The sequence below is a fragment of the Periplaneta americana genome, chromosome 8 (assembly GCF_040183065.1).
Source record: "Periplaneta americana isolate PAMFEO1 chromosome 8, P.americana_PAMFEO1_priV1, whole genome shotgun sequence".
Lineage (NCBI taxonomy): Eukaryota > Metazoa > Arthropoda > Insecta > Blattodea > Blattidae > Periplaneta > Periplaneta americana.
In genome coordinates, this window is record NC_091124.1 from 178,560,785 (window position 1) to 178,588,196 (window position 27,412).

Sequence of the window (27,412 nt, forward strand, 5' to 3'; positions counted from 1 at the left end):
ATTACTGCAATATGTTATATAAATAATATTGTTAAAATATTAAAATTAAAAATAAATCATTACATAACTTTACCGTTTGTTTTAAGTTCGCATTTATAGGCTGGGGGGGAAAAAAAAGACAGACGTATATCATGGCCTGCTGGAGTATAATAAACACAGAAAACATTTTAAAGCAACAATGTTGAAGATAGATATTTTTGTTTTGCAAATTTGCCGTCATTGAACAGAAACCAAGATGGAGATTTCATTGCAACTAATTAGAAATTCGTCTTTCAGGTATGTAATAAACGATCTTCGCACAAAATAATGTACGATACACGAGCGGTATGTTTTCTTTCAATTCTCGGAAATTAAAAAAGCTCAACTACGTTTCGCTTTTTCAAACTTTTCCTCGAGCATGAAAACTTCAATATACCGCTCTTGTAACGCATATTACTATTAATCTTTGCAGAACGTTATCATGCCTCCGAAGAAGACTCCAGTGAAGCGAAGGCCGACGAAGTACGGCAAGGCCGCCGTCTGCATACTGCCGTCGTCTGATAGTGACTCGAGTTCGAGCTCTGAATCGACTTCGTGCTCAGACTCTAGTTCTAGCTGCACATCCAGTTCCAGTTCCAGCTCTAGCTCTCCCGAGAAACCTGACCGTAAGCAGAAACGCAGCACCAGGGTCCTCTCCTGCTGCACAGCCGGGTCCTCGTCGGACTCCGACCTCTCGTGCGGTTGCAACGACTCGGACAGTGCAGGTAGGCGGAGTATGCTCCCACAACTTCGTCTTTTTATTTGTCGTTTTTGTTTAGACTACATGTGATTTCCTGGCGTTAAAATGAAAGAAAAATAGGCTCGCTCGATATCTTACTGATTTTGTTAATATGGTGACAGCTTCGAAGTCTGATGTGTAAGGAGCGGATTCCTGTGTAATTAAATATTATTTTTGCGTGTAATAAAACACAATTAACAAAGTTAAAAATTCCGAACATCAAGTTTAAAGTTTAAAACCAGAATTTTATTTCACATAAAAACACACATTTTCACAAAAAACTTATGTAAATACATATTTTCAGGAAATCTATTATAAACACATAAATCTTTAAGTTTTTTTACTTAAATAATTTTTTTGTAAGAAATTTTAAATATTTTAAAACTAAATCAATTACAGTAAAACCCCGATAAGACGCTGTTCAAGGGACCGTGTGTCCCGCGCCGTGGCGTCGCGGTCTAAGGCATCCCGCCTAGGACTCGCATTACGGAATGCGCGCTGGTTCGAGTCCTCATGGGGGAAGAAATTTTCTCATGAAATTTCGGCCAGTGTATGGGACCGGTGCCCACCCAGCATCGTGATGCACTTGGGGAGCTACGATAGGTAGCGAAATCCGGTTGCGAATACCAGCTATAACGGCTGGGGATCATCGTGCTAACCACACGATACCTCCATTCTGGTTGGATGATCGTCCACCTCTGCTTCGGCATGTGGGCGTGAGGCCAGCAGCCGGCTGGTCGGTCTGGGCCCTTCACGGGCTGTAGCGCCACGGATTATTTATAAGGGACCGTGTATTAGGAGAGTATACTAATTTTGACTTATGTACAGTATCTATTAGTATTTTTCTTTATTGAAATACATGATTCATGAAAGGTAATACAGTATTACTCCATTATGTAATTATTTCACTATACGTCAAATACATTTACAATATAACTGTACTTAATTCTTTCGAAAAAAAAAGTCATTTATAGTTGTTTGCCGTGTGCTTGTTCTCCAAGTCCTCATGTTTACCACATTTTACTTTTCTGCGCTTACATCCTCCCGACGACGCAGCTGTAGTGATTGAGTCGCGATTTTTTATTATCGTTCTTAATGTCGATGAATCAGAGAGTTGTTTCTGAGTAAGAGTACTGTTCTCTTCCAATTTTTCCGACACAGAAAGCGCTTTTCGTTTAACACTCATTGTAATCACATTCACAGACACTTCAATACACTAAAGGACAACAAACTGGCCAGCAAAAATTTCCAGAATTTTATTACGGCCGAGTGAGGAATGCTGTTTGAGAGAGAGGGTTAGCAAGAGGGCGAGGTATTGTAACTGTATGTAGGCTTTAAGCGCGGAGGTAAGGAGTCGAATAAGATAGCGTAACAAGAGGGTGGGGTATACTAAGGTATGAAGTATGAAGGTTTAAATGCGCAGGTAAAGGGTCGAATATCAATACTTTTCAGGTTAATGGCACCAGTGAGCTCAGTGACAAAGATGTTTTATTGCTGTTACAGTACATTGCTGAAAATTACATCGAAAATGTTCCACAAAAACGGCGTATTATGCGGGACTTGAGCGCAACAAACGGGGTATTTTATAAAGGCGTTATATATGAAATGTTCGGGGACCGGACAAAAAAAGCGTATTACACGGGATAGCGTAATAAGCGAACACGTCTTATCGAGGCTTTACTGTATATCACTCAGAAGTACGTTATCTTTTTTTTAAGAATCCTTGGTTTCTTTGTGTTTCTAAGCGCTGTGTGGTGTATCCGTGATCCATTTTCGTAATAGTATCGCCTCTAGTTCTGAGAACTGCTAGGCAGCATATCAGTGTTATTATTAGAGAATAAATTAACATGGACAAGGAGGAGAGATCTTGCAACACATAATTAGGAATGTTTATTGTTGTTGAAGATGACTTCATTCCACGCTTTATTTGTGAAACACAACAGATAAGAGCTCGGGTATGAACATTATTTAATTTAAACAAATCTCTCGCCTCTCGCTCATGTCTATCAAGTAAGGCAATATATCTTCTTGTGATTCCCTGTTATCGGGCTTCGTCAATCGATATCCTTCATGATATACTGAAAGATGGTTGTTTAAAAAACGATTCGGCTTTCCTATTAGCAAATTTAAGCTTTTTGTGTGACATAAAGAGCTCGAAACATCCAAAAACCTGTTGTCTGAAACAGGGAGGTGCGTGCCGTGGAAATTAAACTAGAATCGCTACCAGGTTCAGAAGGACAATTACTAAGGGACAAATTCCAGAATGTATTGGGGGGGGGGGAAACAGTGGATATAAAAAAATGTGTAAATTTGCTCAAGTATTAGAGGGTGTGCCTGTAGGTGAAATTGACGGTGTTTGTGTTTGGGATATTTCTCTCTTTAAATATGCACGTCTGACGTCCTGTGATATGGAAAGATCGTTTTCTCAGTATAAGTCGTTGCTCAGAGATAATCGGCATGCATTTGTGATGGAGAATTTGGAGATGACCTTTGTTGTTCACTGCAATTCTCGGCCAACTACTAGCACTCGAGTGTGGTTGGTGAGTACCTAGCAACATTTTTTTTTTTCAAGCTAAGTAAGGTGTTTTTTTGTTCATATTAAAAAAATATATTTTTTATTTTTAGCAAATATTTTCATACTTTTAGCCCATAAAAATAAATATATTAAAATTTTTAGTACATAAAAATACGACCCCTACTGATGTGCTTTCCTTCGCAGCCTTGCCGAAGGGGGGCCAGATAATGAGTCCCGAATAACTTGTACCTGATAAAAACGCGTGTAGATATTTAATTTATTAAGCTATTATTATAGTTTTGTAAAATATTCAAAAGTTGTTACTTTTCTTCATAATCCACCATGATTACATCTTTGAGACATACATCGCAACAGGTGCGCTATTTTCACCATTTCTTTGGGCCAATTTCGCAGCCACCACTAACAAAACTACAAACAGCTGCTAGTCTTTCCATTCAGACTTGCATTATTTTATAGTAACCATCCGAATGTACAGGGTCATTCACGAGGAGTTACCGTTACTTGCAGAACACATTCCCGAAGATAATTTGAGCAAAAACTGTCATATAAATATGCCCTGTTCTCAATATTTTCAGTTACATAATTTGAAGTTGTTAAAAAATACCTTTTCTATTTAGTTTCAAGAGTAAAATAATGTTACAAATGGAGAATGAACTATCCAGAAGTATGCTTTCTTTAATTGGCTAGTGTTCTGAAGTTAAATTCAGCTCACCTCTACAGTAAAACCTCTATTATCCGTGGTAATGAAGGGGATAGGCTGAACGGTTAATCGAAAAATCGGATAAACCGTGCCATAAAGTTTACACTTTCGTAATTTCCTTTATGGTAATTAAGTCAGCTATGGGGACTATAAGCAAAGTAGGGAGGGAACGTTCCTAGTCACCCCACATTCGTTTGATTGGCAGGCGAGGGGTAACGCAGTTGTTTTGCTAAGTCAAGTGCAGTGGTGGATTCGACACATCTTTCGCATCAGTAATTTCTCCGCTCTTATTTCTTGTTTTAAAATCTTTAGAGTATTTTGTTTATAGGAAGTATACGTATCGTACAATAATTATGACGGCCATCTACTGTCATTATGCAAATTATATACTTTTCAATTGTATAGCTACCCCTTTATCATGTGCACAAAAAATTCTTGAACTGCCTTGTGATCGACATAATAAAGTATTTCTTTTTTAAAAACAATAAAGAAAAATCAAAGCTCCATTGTCATTTAACTGCACAATATATTAAAAGATACAATGCTCAACATAATAAATTGTTTCTTTTTAAAACCAATAAAGTAACTAAGCTCCATTGTCATTTAACTTGAAAACATACTAAACACAATATGACCAACAAAATCAGTGGTTTCTTTTTATAAATACTAAAGAAAGTAAAACTAAGCTCCACTGTCATTTAACTATAAAGCATATTAAACAAAATACATGAGATAGGAATGAAATGAAAACTACTGTAGGCCTATACTGCTGGTTTTAATTTTTTTGTTGTTGATTGCCCTCGAAATTTCTTGTTATTAACTAAAAAGGATATATTTGGCTCTAAAATAGAACAACTCCACCATAATACTGAAACTAAATGCATGTCTGTGATCCTAGACCTGCAGATACTTTTGGTCATATTCATTTTGAAAAGAAAAACAGCTCACGACAGTAAGTTGAGCCAAACATAGATACCATTCGCATTGCAAATATGCGCAGATTAGGGAATTGCTCCTTTGGTAGGCAATACTTTTTTCCTAAACACTTTGCATCTCTGATGCTTGGGGAACATCAAATACAAATGGATTATTGAACAGACACATCTCCATGTCCATTTAGGTCACTTCTGAAAATCTTTCTTGGAAAGAGAACGCATCAAGTAGGCCTAATATGCACTCAAAGTTTTAAATAAGTTCAGTTTCAGATACTTAATAAAATAACAAGTATCTAAATCCTGAAAATACCATACACACATCTTGTTTTGTATCTTTTCATAAATATTACGAAAATAGCTTTTAAAATTGTAAATAAATACTTGTAAGATCACCGAAGTCGGCTTTAGCCTATGCTTCCGATTAGTGGCGTTTAATATTGAAGAGTTTTATATGCGCAATTTTAAACCTACATATTAAGCAACATACTTTCTTCTTTTTGTAAGTAACAAAAAATTCTTTCTGCCGCTCTTCCTGAAACTGACGTCCCGAGATCGAAGCCATACCCGCCACTGAATGAAGCGTGTCTAGAGAAGCGCCAGGCGGAGGAGAGGGTCGGTGGAGTGAGGTAAGGCGGCTTTGAGTGCAGTGGCCCTTCGGAGCCATTTTTCCCCATGGTTGCGCTAAGTAGTAGATCAGAAGTTCACTGATGTATAATCTTTTCGCTGTAAGAAAAATCCTAATGTAAACAATAGCACGTGACTGAAGTGAGGCTTCATTGGCCACTGTTAGGCGCCATAGATTCTCAGGATGTGTTCCCGCCTACTGTTGGACATTCTGTTTCATGTTAAACATTTCCCGTTACTCGTCAAGTAGGACTAACCTCACTACTATGCATTCATTTGCTTAGGAAACCTTTACTTTATAATTACTGTAATTAAAACTCACTTAACTTATTATATACATTTAAGACTATTTGTTTTTCTCCGCTTTTGATAAGGTTTCCACTCTTACGTTTAATAACCGCACACACCGAGGATGCAGAAGTCTTAGGCTATTTCAGTACCACGTGCTTACGTGACGCCAGCTTGTTTCAAGAACATACTACCTAGGTATTACTGTTGGTATTCATCCGCGTTCACAGTACATAATAAAATATAAAAGTAGCTTTTCTTTTACATAGCGTTTTACATATGAGTGAAGCTATATGTTTCATCGTATTTAACAACTAGAATTCAATCTTTTATTTTCAAATAATACAAGATTATGGTTTCCAAATACGAACTATATTTTCCTGCGCCATGTGAGTGTTTCGACTGGGAGCCAATCACGGGTACGACAGCAACGTGCTTATGTTTACATTAGGATTTTTCTTACAGCGAAAACAGTATGTCTAGTTGTTAACGAGTTTTGGAGGCAAGGAAACTCCTTATGTTGCCTGTCTGGAAAGATAGGGATAGTGGAGGTCTCGTGTTATAGATGTACATAGTTTATACAATTTATCCTTGAATTTCATTAATTTAACACACAGTCGTGACTCCAATCTCATATTTTGAGATGAATCACAGTTTCTCGTTCCCCAAACCACTCAGTTATTTGCACTTTTTTATACCGTACTTAGAATAACATGATTTATTTTGATACTTATGGAAGACTTTTTATATAGAAATAATACACAACAACACAAACAGTACACCATTCTGTGTAAGGGCAATATTTTGTAATATCTCTCTAGAAAAAAAATAACGTGCTAATATAATGTATAGTACTTCATATATTTCTGTCGCAAAAAAAAAAAAAAAAGTGAAAGACAGTCGGATAATTCGCCAATCGGTTAATAGGGAGACGGATAATCGGAGTTCTACTGTACTTAAATTTTGGCAGGGACTTAGTTTACCTGGACCCTACATCTTTTTTTGGCAGGGTCTGAGTTTAATCCCATTTTTCGCAGTAGGGACTGACTTTATTATACCCGGCCTAAGGAGGACTTAAAATTCGTCTTAGTATTTCTTTACAATTAACAATGATAGTTAGGACGTATTTACGTACTTGACTTCGTCATGTCATACGTACCGTAAACAAAAGACAAATGAGCGGCAACGCCAATTTCACACTAGAATAAGGGTGGAAAGTGGAGGTCTGCAGAGAGTTGAGATCGCGAGTATAAGTGACAGTTCAGGTTTCTGGTACGCCTTGCATATACGTATTTTGGTCAGTAAGTGGGTATGGATGAATATCCGCCTTCCTTTGGTAATGCAATTGTAAAGAATAATTTTCGTCTACGTATATTAAGCTGCTACACAGAAATTTTTTATCCAGAGCGTGTAGCACTTCTATAAATAGATATGATTACTGCATTCATCCTACAGTGGTCGATTGGCTTTTGTCTTCTGTAGTCTAATGGATTAGAACAAGGGTAAATTCTTACCTATTGTGTAGGTAGCTCTACAGGTGTGAAATGCATACTATTTTAATAAAATTTGTAGTACTTGTTAATTCACAGGACATAACATTGAAGTATAAAAGTGTGCCTGTATATTATTTTCCTCAAATACTTGTAAATTACTCGTATTTCCCTTGTTTCAATTTTGATGGAAGATGTCCATAAATGGTAAAAAAATGCAATTTTTTAAATTTTATTTCCATTTAATTCTGATGTTTAAAAAATTAATTACCAAAATTTTTTACAAAGTTCCATTAGAAAAGATTCTAAAATAATTACAATGTGATGGTGCCACGCCATTTTTTATAATCCCAAATTGACGCTTCGTTTTCCGAATGATAAAAAAAATTCAGCTCTTCAATTTTATTTGTATTTTATTCTCTGATGTTGAGAGATTAGATCGACACAATTGAATTTCAAAATTGCGCCAGTAAGTGTCCGAAATAATTATTAAATATTATGATGCTACGTCACTCTTCATTATTCTAAATTGAAGAGTCCACTGCAAGAATGATGGATGTCACTTTCTTGTCGAAAATGAACCAAGACTGTCAATGCATAGCTTAAGACATATTATAGAATGTGGATAGAGAGTTATATGGCATTAACACTGATAGTCATTGTCCAGTAATGATCGGAAAATCACAGCTAAGCTTTGAGCGCTAAGCATTCCAAACTTTCAATTGCTTCTCCTGCAAAATGTATTCCAAATGACATCCATCATTCTTGCAGTGGACTCTTAAATTTCAAGCTTCATTTTACAAATTTACATTTTTCTAAAGAATATGTTTGCTTACTAACGGAGGATACCGAACTGTTCGTCATTTACCCATACGAAGTCAGCTGTGTAGACCAATTTACAGACAATCGTTAGCCAAGGTTCGCAATAGGAAGCTGGTCTACGCTACACTAGCGATGACAAGAGATGTAGATTTCTTGGGATGTCACAGGGGAACAGGAGTTGCCTAAGAAAACACCTGTGTTATCTGGACCACGGACTTTCCAAACACAAGTTATTAATTGGGGGCACAAAGAGGATCGAACCCGGGTTCACAGGAGAATGAACCTGTAATTCAGAAAGTAACTAATGGATGTTACTGAAATTCTGCACATTTGCATAACTGTTTAAATGCTGTATTTCATTGTCGGACAATGAATTTTAAATTCCAAAAAAAGCTTATTGTTGGAAAGAAAAATAAACTTTAGGAAATTGTTTTAAAGATTCATAATCTAACCTGTCGTAGAAAAAATTTCTGACCGTCTATTGCTTGACTGTATCAAATAATCGGATACAAAATTTCATTTAGTATCTTCATGAACTTTTGTGAAAATAGTACGAATAAAATGAGTTACCAACATCCTTTAAGCCACTCTTGCACAAACGTGTCAAATTTTAATGAAAATTGTTACACATGCTTCACGTATTGTTGTATACATCTTACCCAAATTTCACAATAATCATAATCACTTATTGCATCCACTGATCATATACATGATATGGGACATGTCAATATTTACAAACTAATAATTACATAATATACATAAAAGTAATAACTATAATTAAATGCAATACAAATACAAATATACAAAACTTGGAAGTTGATTGAAGAAAACTACAGGTCGGTAGCCTTCGGATGTAAGTCGCGTTTGCAGTATGTCTTTAAGTTAGGAGTCAATTTCAACCATCGCGTCCTTCATGAGAAGACATCCTTCTCGAAGTCAGGATCTGGAAAAGAGGAAGTAAAATTTCTTGAAGTAAGGCGTTCTTTTTATATTGAGTTATGAAGAATTTTCAATAAATTTCTTTCATACTGTAAAAGCAGTTTTTGATTAAAATTTTATAAAGAGCTTTCTTAAATTTCTGATGTGCAGATATTTCTTTAAGATAATTTTGTAGGTCATTATGTACAAGAAGTCCAGCATGAATGAAACTGTTTTTATATAGAGTTGTGTTAAAACTTTCAATAAAAATATTATCTTTATTTCTTGTATTATACTGTTGTGTGTCTGAATTTGTAGGAAAGGTATGCAGATTATATTCGATAAAATTTAAGGTTTCATAAATATAAATACGGATTAATGACAAGGTATGTAATTTTTCGAAGAATGGTCTGCAGCTGGTAGTTTGAGACACTTGAACTATGGCTCTAATAGCTCTCTTCTGTAGTTTAAATATTTGGATTGCATTAGGTGAATTACCCCAAAAGATTATACCGTACGTTAGGATAGAGCAGGGATGTCGAACAGCATTCTCGAGCTGTGAACTGCAGAGCCTTCACTCCTTTACCGTGCAACGGTTGAACACAGGTAGCAGGCAGTCCGGCCGAATGATCGTAAACAAAAGCGAAACTGCGGCGGCTGATACTTTGATAACTTTTATACATCTTACCAATTGATTAGGAACTCAGTTTAGATTTGCACTTGGTGAACTATGATAAACAAAGAATGTAGTCTACATGAGGATGAATGATGATGATGATGATAATAATAATATAAGAGTTTTATCTACTTGGTCATTCCATGAATGTTTTTCGTTAGTGACGGAAATCATAATAATATTGTTAATATCATGTTTAAAATATCAACTTTGTGTGTATGTCTTGTAGCAGTGCAACTTCAAGTTCAGAAACGTAAACTGTTTTGATGTATGAAATTAATTACTTTTAGCGTGACTTGAAATTTGTTCATAGTTTTCGTTACAGATTCAAAAATATTTCCTCCTCGAATTCGATCCTTCAGTGAAATGACATCTCAAGACCTCCATGAACATTGAAATCTGAATCGACACCCCTTATGAATATACTGCGCCGTATCTTTGCGGTCGGTACTTTCATCAAGAGAAATAATGAGTAATAAGAGAAAGGTTTCATTCTTGCTATCAGTTGTTCCTCCAGGTTATCTCCCATTTATGATACGCGCTCTGCAACAATATTACGAGACAAACATATAGATTTAAAATCATTAACGTATTCCGGACATATCCCTTTTGCAAAAGCTATGAGACAGTCTTTCACAAATTGTCCGTCAGTAAATAGCTTTGAAGCCGTTGCAATAATTTCACAAATCTTGTAGCTAGCACGAACCAAGCTTATTCTACTAACACCCGATGATGATGGAAGGTTTCCTGAATTCAATCTTCATTTTAATTCTTCTACAGCCTTTTCAATAGAGAAACCGGATAACTTTTCTGGTCCATAAGCTTCAGCATGACGTATAGAATTAATATGCCTTTTAATATTATGATGGCTAATGTATCCAAGTTATTTTCTACATATTAAGCAATGTGCCTTTCCGTCCTTTAAGATAAATAAATATTTATCTATCCACTCACTATTGAATCGTCGTTCCATATCCATACCAGCCGCCAGAGTTGATAAACACACTGCTTACAGAACACTGCTACAGCGAGCTGACTGACTGTCGTTTCAGCTCAGCTACGGTAGGAAACAGTATTAACCGTTTCACAGTTTGAGAGCGCTGTTCGACATCCCTGGGATAGAGTGAAAGTATGCAAAGTACAATGTGCGAGCGGATTCAATACATGTTCTTATTAGTAATCGCAAGGCGAAGAAAATTTTACTTAATTTCTTCCCTAGTTCCTGAAGGTGTACGGATCATTTTAAATGCTATAGGAGTTACGAAATTGTTAGCAATGCATTCCAAATCTTCCGTTATTGACATCTCCCGTTAAACGTCTATTACTGTTGTATGCTGTATTATATTACTTCCTGGTTTATCATTGATAACCAGCTTATTCTAAACATTCATGTTGAATAGTTTCCATTTTCACTTTCAATACAACTCTCAGCACGCATGTGCGGCTGAACACACTTTTCTTGCTTTGATAGTCTTTGTATGTGTATTTGTATGTGTGTGTTTTTTTCCAATGGAATCAATACGCGTGGTCACTTTTATAGGATAGGCCTATGTAATTCCAGGTAAATAAAGCGCAATGTTATGTAACCTTGTTCTGAAGGTTTGAATCTTGCCTTCTGCCATCTATTGTTTCCGGAGTTATTTAGAATCTAGCTTCTTTAAATCACGCGTATCTCTTTGTCTAGAATTCATGATTACGCGAATATAGTAATATGCGTTACAAGAGCGGTATGTTGAAGTTTTCATGTTCGAGGAAAAGTTTGAAAAAGCGAAACGTAGTTGAGCTTTTTTAATTTCCGAGAATTGAAAGAAAACATACCGCTCGTGTAGCGTACATTATTTTGTGCGAAGATCGTTTATTACATACCTGAAAGAGGAATTTCTAATTAGTTGCAATGAAATCTCCATCTTGGTTTCTGTTCAATGACGGCAAATTTGCAAAACAAAAATATCTATCTTCAACATTGTTGCTTTAAAATGTTTTCTGTGTTTACTATACTCCAGTAGGCTGTGATATACGTCTGTCTTTCCCCTCCCCCCCGTATATAAATGCGAACTTAAAGCAAACGGTAAGGTTATGTAATGATTTAGAGTTTACTTAATTTTTTCAAATATTTAAAAACAATAATTAACAGTGCAATTTAGGTGAAATTGCAGTGGTAAGTTTCCAATTTATAATTATTACTATATTGAACGTCTCTAAAAATATGTTAAAAGCCTAAAGCAGTAAAATCAATATGTCACTTAAGCGGTAAGAAGAGGGAAATTGTTGTGTGTGTTAGGTTGGGAATATTGAATGTGGAATTTTAGACTTTCCGCGGATTGGTTTTGTGCGGAAACCAAGCAAATACGCACGATCTCGCACAAAATTCATTACACCCATCTCGGCGTAATATTGATGATCACTGTCACTATTATTGCATAATGTAATCTGGTATTCTTGTAATCATTTAGTAGTTTCAAGCCAACTGCAATTTAAATAAAAAACGCGCTATACCTTAATCAGATCTACTAAAAAGAAAACTGTGTCGACGGTGCCTATGTTTGGTGTGAGTTTACCACAATGTAATTACTCTGATCAAGAAAATAAATGAACTCCTGTCAGCTGTCTCGAAATTCATACTTCGATGCTATTCTGTAAAGCTACGATAATGGTCAGAAAACAAGTGCCATTCGTCTGGTGTTGGTGTTCCGGGATGTTTTCGAAAATAAAGTTCATATGCGTTTTGCCTATTCTCTGGTCGCTGGTATTTTTATAATAATAATTTAATCTTTCTCAACTTGGTGAGGTTGCTAAAGACAAAGAATATTAAACAGTAACATTTAAGATGACATTTAAAATGTCTTACAAGGAATTTGCTTACAAGAAACTAAAATTTTAAGTAGATAATATTTCACATAGTTGAAAGTTATAAAAAAATACAGATAAAAAATAGAATAAGAAAATTCAAGTGTAATTTTAATTGGAATACAAGCGTCGCCGTAAAATCTGCAGAGATCTTTCAAAGATATAATAGAAATTTCCTTATTTGTTGTTGTTGGGACTCCAAATTTGACAGAATGACACGAATTGTTTTGTTATGGTCCCTCTAGCGCCCACCATTAATCTGATGACTTCTATATCCCTGAGTTTATATGATGTTTTGTAGTAAGGGATAGTGGGTTCATAAATTGTCCTTTTCTCTAGATTAACCTCCTCAGGTTGATTCTGACGCGTCTGAAATCTGATGGTAGGATCCGGAATATAACCTTTTGTCTCTCCAGGTTTAAATGTTATAATATCAATACGCCGATGACTTCCGGTATCCGCTATTCCATGGACTTCTTAATAGGTAGTGTAACCATTGTACTTAAGGAATGTTGCGATTACAGACCTGATTTTGTGATGTCTGCTGTTTCGCCAAATGGGCATGAACCCAAGACATGAGCCAAAGTTTCAACAGGAGCTACATTACCGGTCATCTTCAGCGCATCTCTCCATTCGGAGCTAGAAAGGCCTGTATGATGTCTGACCCAGTTGTTTGCGGAGTGAAGTCTTGATATAAGCTGACCCCTTTATCTTTCTGTGGCAGTTGACACCATTTATTGAATTCTTCAAAGCGCACAATTTTCCGGAGTTTCCTTGAGTCAATTAGACCTCCTTTGTTCTTAATGGTGTCTGGGAAGATCAAATTGTTATCCAGAGGTAACTTGCCGAGGTTAGTTTTCAGTTCACTCCATAAGGGCCGTATTCATAAACGAGACTTTGGATGAAGACTTCCCAAAGTCGACTTTCGTAGTAAAGTTTAACTTTGTTAAAGTCCTATTCATAGACAATACTTCTGCGACTTTGACTTTGATAAGTCGAGATTTGACGATCTTGTTCTAATGTTGGCAATCAAATTCACTGCCTTTTAAACGAATTAAATTAATAGATAGTTGGAATAGAGTAGGCATTGCCACAGTCAAAGCCATCTTTTGAATCTCAAATCAATGAAACAATTGAACATCGGTACATGTTAAGAGATTGTTAACCGTTATTGCAGCTTTACATAAGAATAATTATTCGAGAGCTTAATGTGAAACTAATGTAAGTACAAAAGTTGACATTTTTAGGTCTTTACACCAATCGATAATAATTTGTTCTTCTACCTGGCCACAAAAAATCATAACTCAGTCCGAACAGTCTTATATATAACACAATTCGTAACTATAAAACATGATGGTAGAGTTCATATGAAATAGTATTGCCTGTTAAGAAATTTGTTGTGAATAAAACATCGATTGTAATTACGTTAGGTTCACATTAAGCCCTCGAATTATTTCATTATAAAATAATTTTATTCTGAAGATATACATGATAACAAGATGCCACCAATGACAGACTATGAAAGAGACGTATTATCCTGCTGTCAGTTGGCAGAGTTATTCCCTGCATGTCTGCAGAAACTACTTAAAAATGATCTGAAATCAATATGCAGAAAACAGTATTATGACAACAGGATTATAAATTAACTGCATATCCAACTGTATAACCTATCTATTATAGAATTAAATAGTCAAAATCATTATTACCCTATCAATCCTTACCTATAGCGTAAAATCGTGATGAAATAAATTGTATTATTTATTGGTGGAACAGATGATCCTTTTTGATTATTCATTATTGAAAGTTGAAACATGACGAGGATATATTTTAATTTGTACCTTGATTTGAATTTATAATCAATAAAAGTACGCTAAGAAAAATGAGAAGCTTTAATAATCTCCTGGATATCCTCAATATTCTCGGCAAATTCAACAATTTTGCAAATATCAGCCATTTTCCTTATGTCCACGAACGAAAGTCAGTCAGTCTAGATTTTCGGCGACTTCGAAGTAAAGTCACCATTGAAGTTTACTTTCGTCGAAGTGTCGACTGTGAATAGGAATGGTGACTTTATACTTTCCAAACTCAACTTTGGTCCAAAGTCTCGTCTATGAATACGACCCTAAATCTCTTGTGTTGGCAATATACTAATTATCTGATCTCATCAAAAGTTGACAACTGTTAGTTTGTTGAAGGACTGCCTCCCATGTAGTTCGAAATAGACCAAGGCCTTTATATTGACTGTCAGTAATGCTGGAGACAATGCACATACCTTTTTCGTACCTAAAGTAGTTCCTTGGAAGTCCAGAGGTTAGCAAACCTTTTATGCTGTCTTCGATTACGAAATCCTTTTGCCTGTTCTCCTCTCTTCGGTAGCTCAATTTTTTTGTCCTGTCCTTTCCTCTTAGGTTGTTCAATTCTTTTCCCTGTCCTTTTCACTTCGGTTGCTCAGTCCTTTGCCCTATCCTATTCTCTTGGGTTGCTCAGTCCTTTGCCCTATCCTATTCTCTTCGGTTGCTCAGTCCTTTGCCCTATCCTATTCTCTTGGGTTGCTCAGTCCTTTGCCCTATCCTATTCTCTTCGGTTGCTCAGTCCTTTGCCCTATCCTATTCTCTTCGGTTGCTCAGTCCTTTGCCCTATCCTATTCTCTTCGATTGCTCAGTCCTTTGCCCTATCGTATTCTCTTCGGTTGCTCAGTTATTTGCCCTGTCCTTTTCTCTTCGGTTGCTCAGTTATTTGTCCTGTCCTTTTCTCTTCGGTTGCTCAGTTATTTGCCCTATCCTATTCTCTTCGGTTGCTCAGTCCTTTGCCCTATCCTATTCTCTTCGGTTGCTCAGTCCTTTGCCCTATCGTATTCTCTTCGGTTGCTCAGTTATTTGCCCTGTCCTTTTCTCTTCGGTTGCTCAGTTATTTGCCCTGCCCTTTTCTCTTCGGTTGCTCAGTTATTTGCCCTGTCCTTTTCTCTTCGGTTGCTCAGTTATTTGCCCTGTCCTTTTCTCTTCGGTTGCTCAGTTATTTGCCCTGTCCTTTTCTCTTCGGTTGCTCAGTTATTTGCCCTATCCTATTCTCTTCGGTTGCTCAGTCCTTTGCCCTATCGTATTCTCTTCGGTTGCTCAGTTATTTGCCCTGTCCTTTTCTCTTCGGTTGTTCAGTTATTTGCCCTATCCTATTCTCTTCGGTTGCTCAGTTATTTGCCCTGTCCTTTTCTCTTCGGTTGTTCAGTTATTTGCCCTATCCTATTCTCTTCGGTTGCTCAGTTATTTGCCCTATCCTATTCTCTTCGGTTGCTCAGTTATTTGCCCTATCCTATTCTCTTCGGTTGCTCAGTTATTTGCCCTATCCTATTCTCTTCGGTTGCTCAGTTATTTGCCCTATCCTATTCTCTTCGGTTGCTCAGTTATTTGCCCTATCCTATTCTCTTCGGTTGCTCAGTTATTTGCCCTATCGTATTCTCTTCGGTTGCTCAGTCCTTTGCCCTATCGTATTCTCTTCGGTTGCTCAGTTATTTGCCCTATCCTATTCTCTTCGGTTGCTCAGTTACTTGCCCTGTCCTTTTCTCTTCGGTTGTTCAGTTATTTGCCCTATCCTATTCTCTTCGGTTGCTCAGTTATTTGCCCTATCCTATTCTCTTCGGTTGCTCAGTTATTTGCCCTATCCTATTCTCTTCGGTTGCTCAGTTATTTGCCCTATCCTATTCTCTTCGGTTGCTCAGTTATTTGCCCTATCCTATTCTCTTCGGTTGCTCAGTTATTTGCCCTATCCTATTCTCTTCGGTTGCTCAGTCCTTTGCCCTATCCTATTCTCTTCGGTTGCTCAGTTATTTGCCCTGTCCTTTTCTCTTCGGTTGCTCAGTTATTTGCCCTATCCTATTCTCTTCGGTTGCTCAGTCATTTGCCCTATCCTATTCTCTTCGGTTGCTCAGTTATTTGCCCTGTCCTTTTCTCTTCGCTTTGTCCTGACGTTTCTCTTCGGTTGCGAATCCTCAGCCCTTCTCTTTAGTTAAAAATTTTTTGTTTGTCTTTTGTTCCTACGTATGAATTTTATCCTTTCCTCTTGTTGCTGTGTACAATTAGCCCTTCCTCAATGTACTAGTACCCCTTCACTTACGTAAAGATGCAACTATTTAACCTTTTTTTTAACACTACTGATAACTTTTATCGATGTTCACTATATTTATTTATTTATTTATTTTTTTTTTGCTAATAATTATAACATAACATATATTATATATTGAAGAAACTTTAGCTCACCCCTGGAAGAGTAGAACTCGTGCTCAGGGGCGGATTCCTGAATTGAAATTAATAATTATACAATATAATTTGTCTTATGTCTACTATGCAATTATAGTGTATAAATTTAAATTTACAATTTTTCAATTTTTATAAAATCCATACATAAATTTTTTAATTTGATACTAGAACTATTAGAATTGACAAGATTAGGATATTTAAATATAAATTTGTTATATATTCTTGGGCCTAAATTACTACTATGATTAAATACTGTACCAGTGTTGCATTTTGGTTCAAACAATCTTAAAGAATTCATATCTTTTGTTTCATAACTATGAGAATACAATTCAAAATTATTTCGGTTTTTATGTATGAATTTTATTAATACAATATAATAAATTTGTCTTACGTTAAGTACATTAAAGTCTAAAAACAAGTTTTGAGATGGAAAATCAATAGGTTTATGAAGACATATTTTAATTATTTTCTTCTGTAATAAATAAAGTGAATTAAAATTGGATTTAAATGAGCTACCCCATCCTATAATTGCATACATAATTACCGATTGAAATAAAGTTAAATATATTGTGCGTAATAAACTTATTGACAAGTAATTACTCAATAAAACAAAATAATATACTATTTTAAGTAATTTATTACAAAGGTAATTAATGTGTTGGTTCCATTTTAAATGATTTTAAAACAAGCATATTCTAAAAGTAGGCTTATAATACTGAGATGAATGAGTGTTTGTTTTTGTTAAGTGTTGAAGGGAAAAAGTGCAAGATCAAAGAGTGCTGGAAATTCGAGGACTGCCAGAAATTCTAAAACTGGTTCAAGTAATTCGAAGAAAGAAACTCAGTCTGCAAAAACTAAAACAAAACCTCCAACGAAGAAAGAATCTACTAAGCAATCGAAGAAGACGTCAGAAACCAAAGTTAAGGCTGTCAGAAAGAAGGAAATTTCAAATTCAGCACAGGAGTTCGATAAGAAAAGTGGGAAGACCTCGAAGTCTTTGAAGAAGTGAAGAATTAAACCAAAAATAAGAAATAAGGTGAGTTGTTTGAAGAGGTTTTTTAAATTTTTTGGATAAAAAATTACGATTTCATACTAACTTATAGTAATGTCGCGCGTTTGCTAATTAAAGTATTTCGCATTTACAATTGATAGGTAGAATTCTGCATTTACAACGTCAATCAATCAAACTCCTGTATCTTCTCATTCACAAAGTGCCTCAATCCGACCCTATTTGTAGCCAACTTCTTCACTTCGCTCCATGTTTTCCCCTCCCTAGCAATTTCCTCCAAAACTGTTCTCTTCCATGTATTTTTTGGCCTTCCTCTTGTTCTACTACCCTGGGGGTTCCAATCCAAAGCTATTTTTTCTACTGCTCCATCTTCTTTCCTGATTGTCTGCCCTATCCAATTACACTTTCGTCTTTTGATTTCTATTGAGATTTCTTTGATTTGTTATCTTCCATACTTCTGAGTTTGTGGTTATATCTGGCCATCTAATTTTTAAAATTCTTCGTAAACATCTATCAACAAATGTTTGCAGTTTATTTTGTATAATTTTACTTTTTTCCATCTCACAGCCATATAATAAGACTGATTTCACGTTACTGTTAAAGATTTTAATTTTTGTAGATCTAGATATAATATAAGATTTCCATATTGGGTACAACTGGACAAATGCACTATTTGCATTTTTTTATTCGGTCCTTTACATCCTCAAAGACTCCACCATCCTTGTCAATTATAGGTAAAGGTATCCCCGTAACATGCCATGAAGGCACTTGGGGGGCATGGAGGTAGAGCCCCATGCTTTCCATGACCTCGGCTCTAGAATGAGGTGGTGTGGTCGGCACCACGCTCTGACCGCCTTTTACTCAATTTTATAGGAGGCTGAGTGAACCTCGGGGCCGTTCTGAAAGTTTGGCAACGAGAAAAAATCCTGTCACCACCTGGGATCGAACCCCGGACCTTCCAGTCCGTAGCCAGCTGCTCTACCAACTGAGCTACCCGGCCGCCCCCTTGTCAATTATACTACCCAAATATTTAAATTCTTGAACAGTATCAGTGTTATTTATTATAACTTTATCTGTCTTTTTGCTATTTAATCTCATTTCTTTAGTTTTCTTTACGTTTATTTTCATATGAGCCCCTTTTATTACTTCTAATAAAGTATTAACTTTATTCTGCATATCACCAAAACTATGGGAGAGCAAACAGATATCAGCGAAATCCAGATCTTTTTAATCCCCAGCTTATACCTCTGCTTTTACAACATAAAACCAGTAAAATTCTTGGGATTAGTATTTACCTACTTCTAAGAAGAAATACTATACACTACATGCAAAATAACTCTTATGATGGAACATTTTTTTAAATTATTTGTTGCTCCTTTTTAACGTCAACCAACGAGATCCTTCAGCCACTGTGAACTCAGTTCTATCTTGAATGAGATATTTATTTCCCCTGTTTAATATATATTTTGGTTGGTGTAAAATGTCCACAAGGGAAGGACCTACAGCAAATATATATTTTTTCATATTTTCCTAACTTAGTTTCATATCAATGTATGAAGCCTTTTAAATACAAAATTTTGACTTTGGACATTTATGGTACAGTCACGGACATAAAAATGCAGTATCTGTACTAATAATAAATCTGTAGCAGAAATTTTTCTGGTAATTTTCGATTTTCCAAAAATAATTTTCCTAACATATATAATTAACCACCCTGAAACCGAAAATCGCTTTTATGAAATTTCTGTCTGTCTGTCTCTCTGTCTGTCTGTCTGCCTGCCTGTCACCTTTTCACGCGATAATGGCTGAACGGATTTCGATGAAAATTGGAATATAAATTATGTTCGTTGTAACTTAGATTTTAGGCTATATGGCATTCAAAATACATTTAAAAGGGAGGTTATAAGGGGACCTGAATTAAATAAATCGAAATATCTCGCTTATTATTGATTTGTGTGAAAAATGTTACATAACAGAAGTTTCTTTAAAAATAATTTGCGATAAGTTTTATTCCTTAAAAAATTTTGATAGGACTGATATTTAATGAGATAAATGAGTTTTAAAATTAAAATAACTGCCATCTAAGGCCATATAATGAAATAAAAAAAACAAATGACTTCGTCCATAAGGGGCCTTGGACAGCAACAATCGAAAGCTATGAAAGATAGCCTACAGAGAATGTTTCTGTGTTTGTATGAAGTAATATCGGAAGCTAAATTAACCGATTTGTATAATTAATTATTATTTCACCATTGGAAAGTGTAGTTTCTCTAGATGGACATAATGCTATAATGTTATTACAGTAACTTCTGATATATAATATAATATAATATAATATATAATATAATATAATATAATATAATATAATATAATATAATATAATATAATATAATATAATATAATATAATATAATATAATATATAATATAATATATAATATATAATATATAATATATAATATAATATATAATATATAATATAATATATAATATATAATATAATATATAATATAATATAATATATTATATAATGTATAATATAATATGATTTAAGTTACTTGAAGGGTTCAGAACCATAGTAGGCCAAACGCCATTTACTGAATACGTAGAAAACAAGGGTTAAAATTAAGTTATTACCATAATTCAATGGAAACCTATAACAAGTAAAATAAAATATACACATTAAATCTAAATGATGTCAATGTTCATTAAACTATGGTTGCATGTAATAAAAATTAGAAACATGTTAAAGGAATTGTCATTGCACCAAATGAGTAGTCTCTGGACCAAAATGATGGCATTTTAATTATTCAGATGCAATTTAAATTAAGTAACATATTAAACGATTTGTCCTTCTATCAAACACGAATGTTCCCTGGATCAGATGTCCTATTTTAATTATGTAATTGCTTTATATTTATTTCTAACGGGTGCAGCGGAGCGCACGGGTACGGCTAGTTATAAATAAAATTATTTATCTGTTCTCAAGAGTAGCAAATCTAGTCTTAAATGAAAGTTAAGACTGCTAAACAATTTTGTTTGATAATTTTTATAAATTTTAATTTCAATTTCAATTTTTTTATTTTTATTTTGCATTTTTATGAACAGAAAGAAAAATTGCAGGTCTATTTTTATTACTATATCGAGGCCAGTGGAGTCGCGGGCGAAATGTGAGCTATAGCGATGACGCTGTACAAACGCTCCGGGCTGCAGGACTCCACTGGCCTCGGCCGAGTAATAACTTATTCTTTAATTTGCAATTTGATAATTTCCTCTTACAAAACTATTAATGTATAATGTGAGAATATGCCCTGAACGTTTGATTAAATTATCTCTGTTATTGCCCGAGATATTACATATAAAATATTGAAAAATTTAAAACAAACTCCGGATATTGAAGGGGACTGGAACGCAGCGGCTATTTAAGAATGGCGTAAACACAATTATTATTTTCTTCCTAACAATCTTGCAGTTTCGCTGAGATTAAACCAATTTTAAGTATTTTTAGGCTAAATATAAAAAAAAAATGTGAATTTTGCCACATATTTGGTAATTCCTGTAGGTCCTTCCCTTTAAAAGGAACTCCTTTCTGGTGATAAAGTTCTTTTTGTCTTCTAACACAATTATCATATACAGGGTGTTAAAAATAACGTTTACAACGCTTCAGGGATGATAGAGGAGGTAAAAACAAACATCTTTTTTAAGTGACAAAACTTTAGCAGATGCGCCGTTTTGTCGCAAGAGTAGATGATTTGACTTCCGTCACAACACACACTGGTTAGTTCTGTGTGTACTGCTGTGCCTGCAACAAGTTAAAAGGGTCCCTAACACTCTGTATGGTGGTAATTATTTTATTTTTCTACGCAACGTCCTACCAGAAATTGTAGAAAATATCTCATTGAACATCAGAGAACGAATATGGTTTCAGCATGAAGGTACCCCTCCACACTTTGATCGTCGTGTCAGGAACCACCTAAATGCTACATTTTCCGATCGTTGGATTGGCAGTGGTGGACCAGTACCTTGGCCACCTCGATCACCGGACCTAACCTACAGATTTGTTTTTGTGGGGAGACATGAAACGTCTTGTGTATGAGACACCGATCGATACATCAGAAGACTTAGTTGCTCACTTTGTTGAAGCTGCACATGTTATTAGAGACAATGTTAGCCGTTTTTAGCGTTGCAGACACTCCATTGTACGAAGGTGCCAGTTGTGCAATGCCTGCAATGGACGGCAGTTTGAACACAACTCCTAAAACTATAATTGGTCTCGTTCCTTATGGATTACACTAACACTTACGTGCACAATAAACGGCGCATCTGTCAAAGTTTTGTTACTTACAAAAGATGTTTGTTTTTACCTCCATCGTCGCTGAAACGTTGTAAACGTTATTTTTAACACTCTGTATAAACTTTCGCTGTTAGTAAATTTAGCCATCAAGCACTTTATATTTTGAAGTCCATTCACAGAATAAGATTGATTATAGAATCACAGAGTTACAGTTCTTACACTACTGTAAATTCGTGTAGTTTTAGTTTTCAAAGCTTTGTGGCAATTAGCACAGAACAAGAGCATACCAGTTTTCTGCGAAAGACTAGGAAAATACATTTTAGGGAAATGTTCCAAGCGATGTCAATATCGTACAAATTTTTCCTCGATAAGAACACACGAAATCTTCTACGTTTATCTGTAACACTACCTGTCTTCTGGGACTTGTCTTGTTGAATAATTTGCAACGTTGACAACTATGAATCTTTAGACTTGAAAATGATGCCCCTCAGCAGAAGTACATTTATTTCCGGCGTAGGAAATGTCTTAACTTTTTATAAGTTTCTCAGGTGTAATTTTAGAAATTTTTTTAGTTTGATAATTTTGTTTAGGTCTTCTACGTTATGCAGGTTATTCTGATGGATTTTTTTTTTAGTACTCCACAAATAAAAAGCATAACAAGTCAGATCGGAGCTAATAGTTGGCCACAGCCCAGTACTGATAATTCTGTCCTCGACAGTCTCCGCAATACATTTACGTGACTCGTGAGCAGTGTGTGCAGCAGTAGAATCCTGCTAAAAGCATGACTACTGGCATTCAATGTCTGTTAATTGTTCGAAAAAAGCTTCTTCTGAAAATATGATAAATTCAGGATTCATCTTTACAGAATCGAAATCTAGTCTTGGAATCTCGCGCTTGCAGTTCATGAACAGAAATTTTATAAGGTTTTAATTTAAGCAATTCAGTGTCCAGTCGATCAGTCCTAGTGAAATGTAGGAGTACACGAGACCGGAATAAGCAGACCTGATTTTCGAATATGGATGAGCCAATGGGAACAGTAGACAAGCTCACAGATTGTATCGTACAAGTACCCACGTAGGAGACATCCGTCCCATACCTTTTTTCCAAGACTGTTCCAAAGGTTAAGGGAAGGAGGGCACGTGGTGCCAAATTACAATTTCATTTCCACACAACTATTTTTGCTTATAACTTTCCACTCGGTCATTTCCGGACCATGGTTCCTTATCTCAAATTGATACATGTGCCCTTCGCCGTCATCCCTGAAAGTTTGTAACACCAATTCGGAAATCTCTGTATAACGTAATACTGTAATTAATTTGAAGTTCCGGAATAGTTTTAGCATCACCACAAAACTGATGTAATGAAAGCAGTAGGCCCACGTAGACTATAATAATCAAAGGCCAGATTGTATAAACCATTTAATCTTAGATCAGAGGTTAAATTGATCCTTGTTTCAGCTGAACTTGGAATTTTGTGTTTTATAAAGTCTAATCTGAGATTAATTTCTCTCAAACTAAAGTCAACTTTGACTGAAGAAATTTCTCCGATTAAGTTAGATGATCCAAGTTCAGTTCTTTCTTTTCTGTTTGAAATATACGAGTGACAGATTGTGCAAATAAAATATCTATTATTATTATTAATATTAATAGATATGATAGGTGTATATATCTTTCAATTTCTTGCCTTAATACACAAACAAACTTGTATTTTATAAGACTCTATCGTGTTCAGCAGTATCAAATAACATAACCTATAATTATATTATGTTTATAACAACCATAAATTATTAATGGATATGATAGGTACATTCATAAATGTTCAATTAACTGTATTACTAAACGAAAATTGTCGTTTTATAAAGCTTTATTATGTTTAGCAGTATCAAACACCATAACATGATAACAACTCGGAGAACAGTCAACCTTCTTCTTATTGTCCGCCATTATTTACATTGCACAAAAAAACCAGTGTCTCCAACAGAGTGTACGGAAAGTCGCCAAAGAGTAGTTGTAAAGTCGCTAGATTTCTCATTATCAACAAAGAAAGATTAAATTTTGTCATTATGGGGTGCTGAAAAGGTCACTAAATCCCTATTTAAACAATATAAAAGTTAAAAGAAATTGTTGTTGAAAAAGAGTTAAAGTCGCTAGATTGGCAACACTGAACAAACCTGTATAACATGGTCCGCGCATCACGTATTTCACCTGTTTATGCGATGTTACCAAATACTTTTCACGTGAACTTAGATTGCATTTGAACCAAGGTAATTTGATCGCAGAAAAGTTTTATACAATAGAAGAAGTGTCTGAACTCGGTTCACTTTTCGATCTTCGATCAAAGTTGATCTTTAGTCAGGGAGTTTTATACAATTGGGCCTAAGATTTCCAACTTGAGTTTATAGACTAAAATGCAAATAAGTTACACTTGTAGTTGAAATAAATAACAGTAGTATTTAGATTCCAGTGATTAGTGTTGTTGTTACTGTTTGATGTGCTTAATTCTTAGCAAACATAAAATTTCGTTACAAAAACTGATACCTAATGAGATTGTAGGTGGTTTAAAAAATAGATAGGCCTGTTTGTAAATACTGAGTTGTTTGTAATAATTCTGGAGGAAAGGATAATACCCGTTACATGGGTTAGGAGGTAGATCCTAAATTTCCATTATTATCGTATCCGAAATACATTTTCATGTTAACGTTAACGCCCAACATTTTCGTTTCAGGTCCAGTCATGATGTTGTCTACATGAGTGCCCCGTTACTACATGAAGTAACGTCTAAGGCCCTAGGCACAAATGTGGAGGAGGATTCGTGTGACGATGGATTTCTTTTAATTTATGCATATATTCTGATTTTATTAATATCACTTTTATAGTGAACTATTCAAATTTGGTAAATGTAGTAATTTTTTAGAATTTTAATATAGTAAAACGTTAGATATTTGATAGTCTGTGAAGATTGATATTTTTAAGTTAATTATTCATAACTACTTATTTTAAAACTCTACAATCATTGTATAAATTGTTTAATTGTAATGTTAACAAATGGAATTGTGATACTTGGAAGCTGGTGATGTTATATTTTGATTTCAAGTTTTAAAAATACTTAAACATTTCGCATGAAGTTAAAGTATACTTGATGCTTTATAGTGTTGTGTAATTAAAACTGATCTTGAAGCCATGTATAAGGAGTTAATTTTTTACGTGTAAGGAGTTTAAACTTGTTTTACAATATTGTATAATTTTTAATGTAAGCAATAAATAGACAAATTGAAGATTCCTGTATTTTTCTTCATACTTAGAACAGAATGATACTGCGATATACGTACGGAAAGTTCCTATGCATACTGGATCCCAGGTAAGTGTTCCTTCGGCTTAATGATGGTGCGGAGCGCCCCTTCTGAGGAATCTAACGGTAAATGGTGGACTGGGACCAGTTTGCGTAGGGAAGCGTGTACGCAGTTCGTACCACTCGCCAACCGCCAACAGGTTTTGTTAGAGGTTCGAATGGGACCGGTCTGCATAGGAACTCTGTATTTTTCCTATACTATCCCAAAGGATAAAGGTAATGCGCATTTTATCTTTAATTAATGGAAAACTTGTTCTATTACAAATGGAATGAGAAATGTAGACATGATAATTTTATGGGCCTACATGTTCCTGGACTTCTGTTATGTCTGATCGTAGAGGGGAATTGTAGTGCGATTTCAAAACACGTTCAGTTCATTTTTATGAAAGGACTGGATTAGTTTTCTTTATTCACTGATCTACGAACTGAGCGAAATTTGAAATGACATGCACAATAACACAAATTTTTAGAAGAGGATTGGAGTTCTGGAAGAAAACAAGCTTTGAAATGTGACAGATGTATCAAACATGATCAGCAGGCTTCGAGACTTCCGACCCGATAGAGCAGTTCAGTGGGAAATCCGCATAACGGCGTACTGAGTATAGTGGTAAAGCGTACAGTGGGTGGGGGTACTGTAGAATTAATGCCAACAAATACGCAAAGGAAAACGCTCTGGATTTGAAGGTTCTGATGAATAATTTGGTTTTCATACAAACCTATTTTCAAACTGTGTCTGAAACTATTACACGGTTAGAAAAGTCAGAGCAAGAGATGCCGGAAGCCCTCAAATTAGTTGAGGAAATGACACAGAGATTTAATGAGACACCAAGTACACCGGTTACTGAACGTGTAAAACAGAAGTGGAAATCAATTTTATGTGAAAATAACGGATATGGAACATTGTGTAATATAAACAGCAAATTAGTGGACACAGTGACCCGAGAATAAAGGACTGTCTCTTAGAGACTGCAATGGTGTTGGGTTTGTTCATTTTGCTCCTATCAAGTCATGCGACGTAGAGCGCAGCTTTTCACAGCACAAACTGTGTTTGGTAGACAACTGAAAAAGATTTACGTTTGAGACACTGAAAATGTATCTTGTAGTACATTGTAATTCTGTACTGTAACTGCACTTCCTGAAGACGACCTATAGGATAAATGAAGAAATTAAAATTGCTACATGCTTATTTCCACCATTAACACTGTGTATAATTAAACACAAATGCTTATAAAAGACAGTAGAATAAATGCTTTTCACATTCTTTTGACATTGTCATTGTGTAATGTACATTTACTTCCAGAATGTCCATATGCGTGTGTTTCCCCATACAACCGTACTCTATTCTAAATAGCAACGTTGTTACCTTAACACATCTCTACCTTTCACTACCTGCAGCGAGTCAACAACCTATAGTACAAGCACAGTAAACTTATTGTATCGGGTCCAAAGTCTCGAAGCCTGATGATCAGGTATATGTACAGTAGTGGCAGAAAAACCCGGATCGACCCTTGTAGCTGATTTCAGAGCCTTGTTCACTCCAGAGCACGATAGACTGGTACCGTAAATAAGACTTTCGTGGTTCGAATCCTGCCTGGGAAGGAAACTTTTTTTTTTTGTTCCTTATTCAAATTTATTCCCAAAACTTTTCGATTGCAGTGATTTTTTACTACTTAATTAACTTATTCTTCCCAGAACATGAATTTTACCAGCAATCGAAAAGTATTGAGAATAAACTTGAATAAGGAACAAAAAAAAAAAGTTTCCTTCCCAGGCAGGATTCGAACCACGAAAGTCTTAGTTACCAGTCTATCGTGCTCTGGAGTGAACAAGGCTGTGAAATCAGCTTTTTTTTTTTTTTTTTGCTGTACAAATCGTAGAAATGGCTAAATGGACGGAGAGAGTTTTGGGATCATTGTCTTC

General features: G+C 35.3%; 1 protein-coding gene across 2 annotated transcripts in view; it reads left to right on the top strand.

Moving 5' to 3' along the window:
• LOC138704351 (corepressor interacting with RBPJ 1-like) overlaps window positions 1-25,405 on the top strand; it is a 145,341-nt gene extending 119,936 nt beyond the window's left edge. Inside the window, exons 2-4 of one of the 2 annotated variants that reach the window (XM_069832192.1) lie at window positions 452-743; window positions 17,590-17,879; window positions 24,869-25,402. In XM_069832192.1, coding sequence (XP_069688293.1) covers window positions 452-743; window positions 17,590-17,852 — 555 coding nt within the window. In that variant the 3' untranslated portion in view covers window positions 17,853-17,879; window positions 24,869-25,402. Of the gene's footprint in view, window positions 1-451; window positions 744-17,589; window positions 17,880-24,868 lie in introns of both variants that reach the window. The other variant, XM_069832193.1, reaches the window with a different exon arrangement.
• Window positions 25,406-27,412: the final 2,007 nt, after the last annotated feature.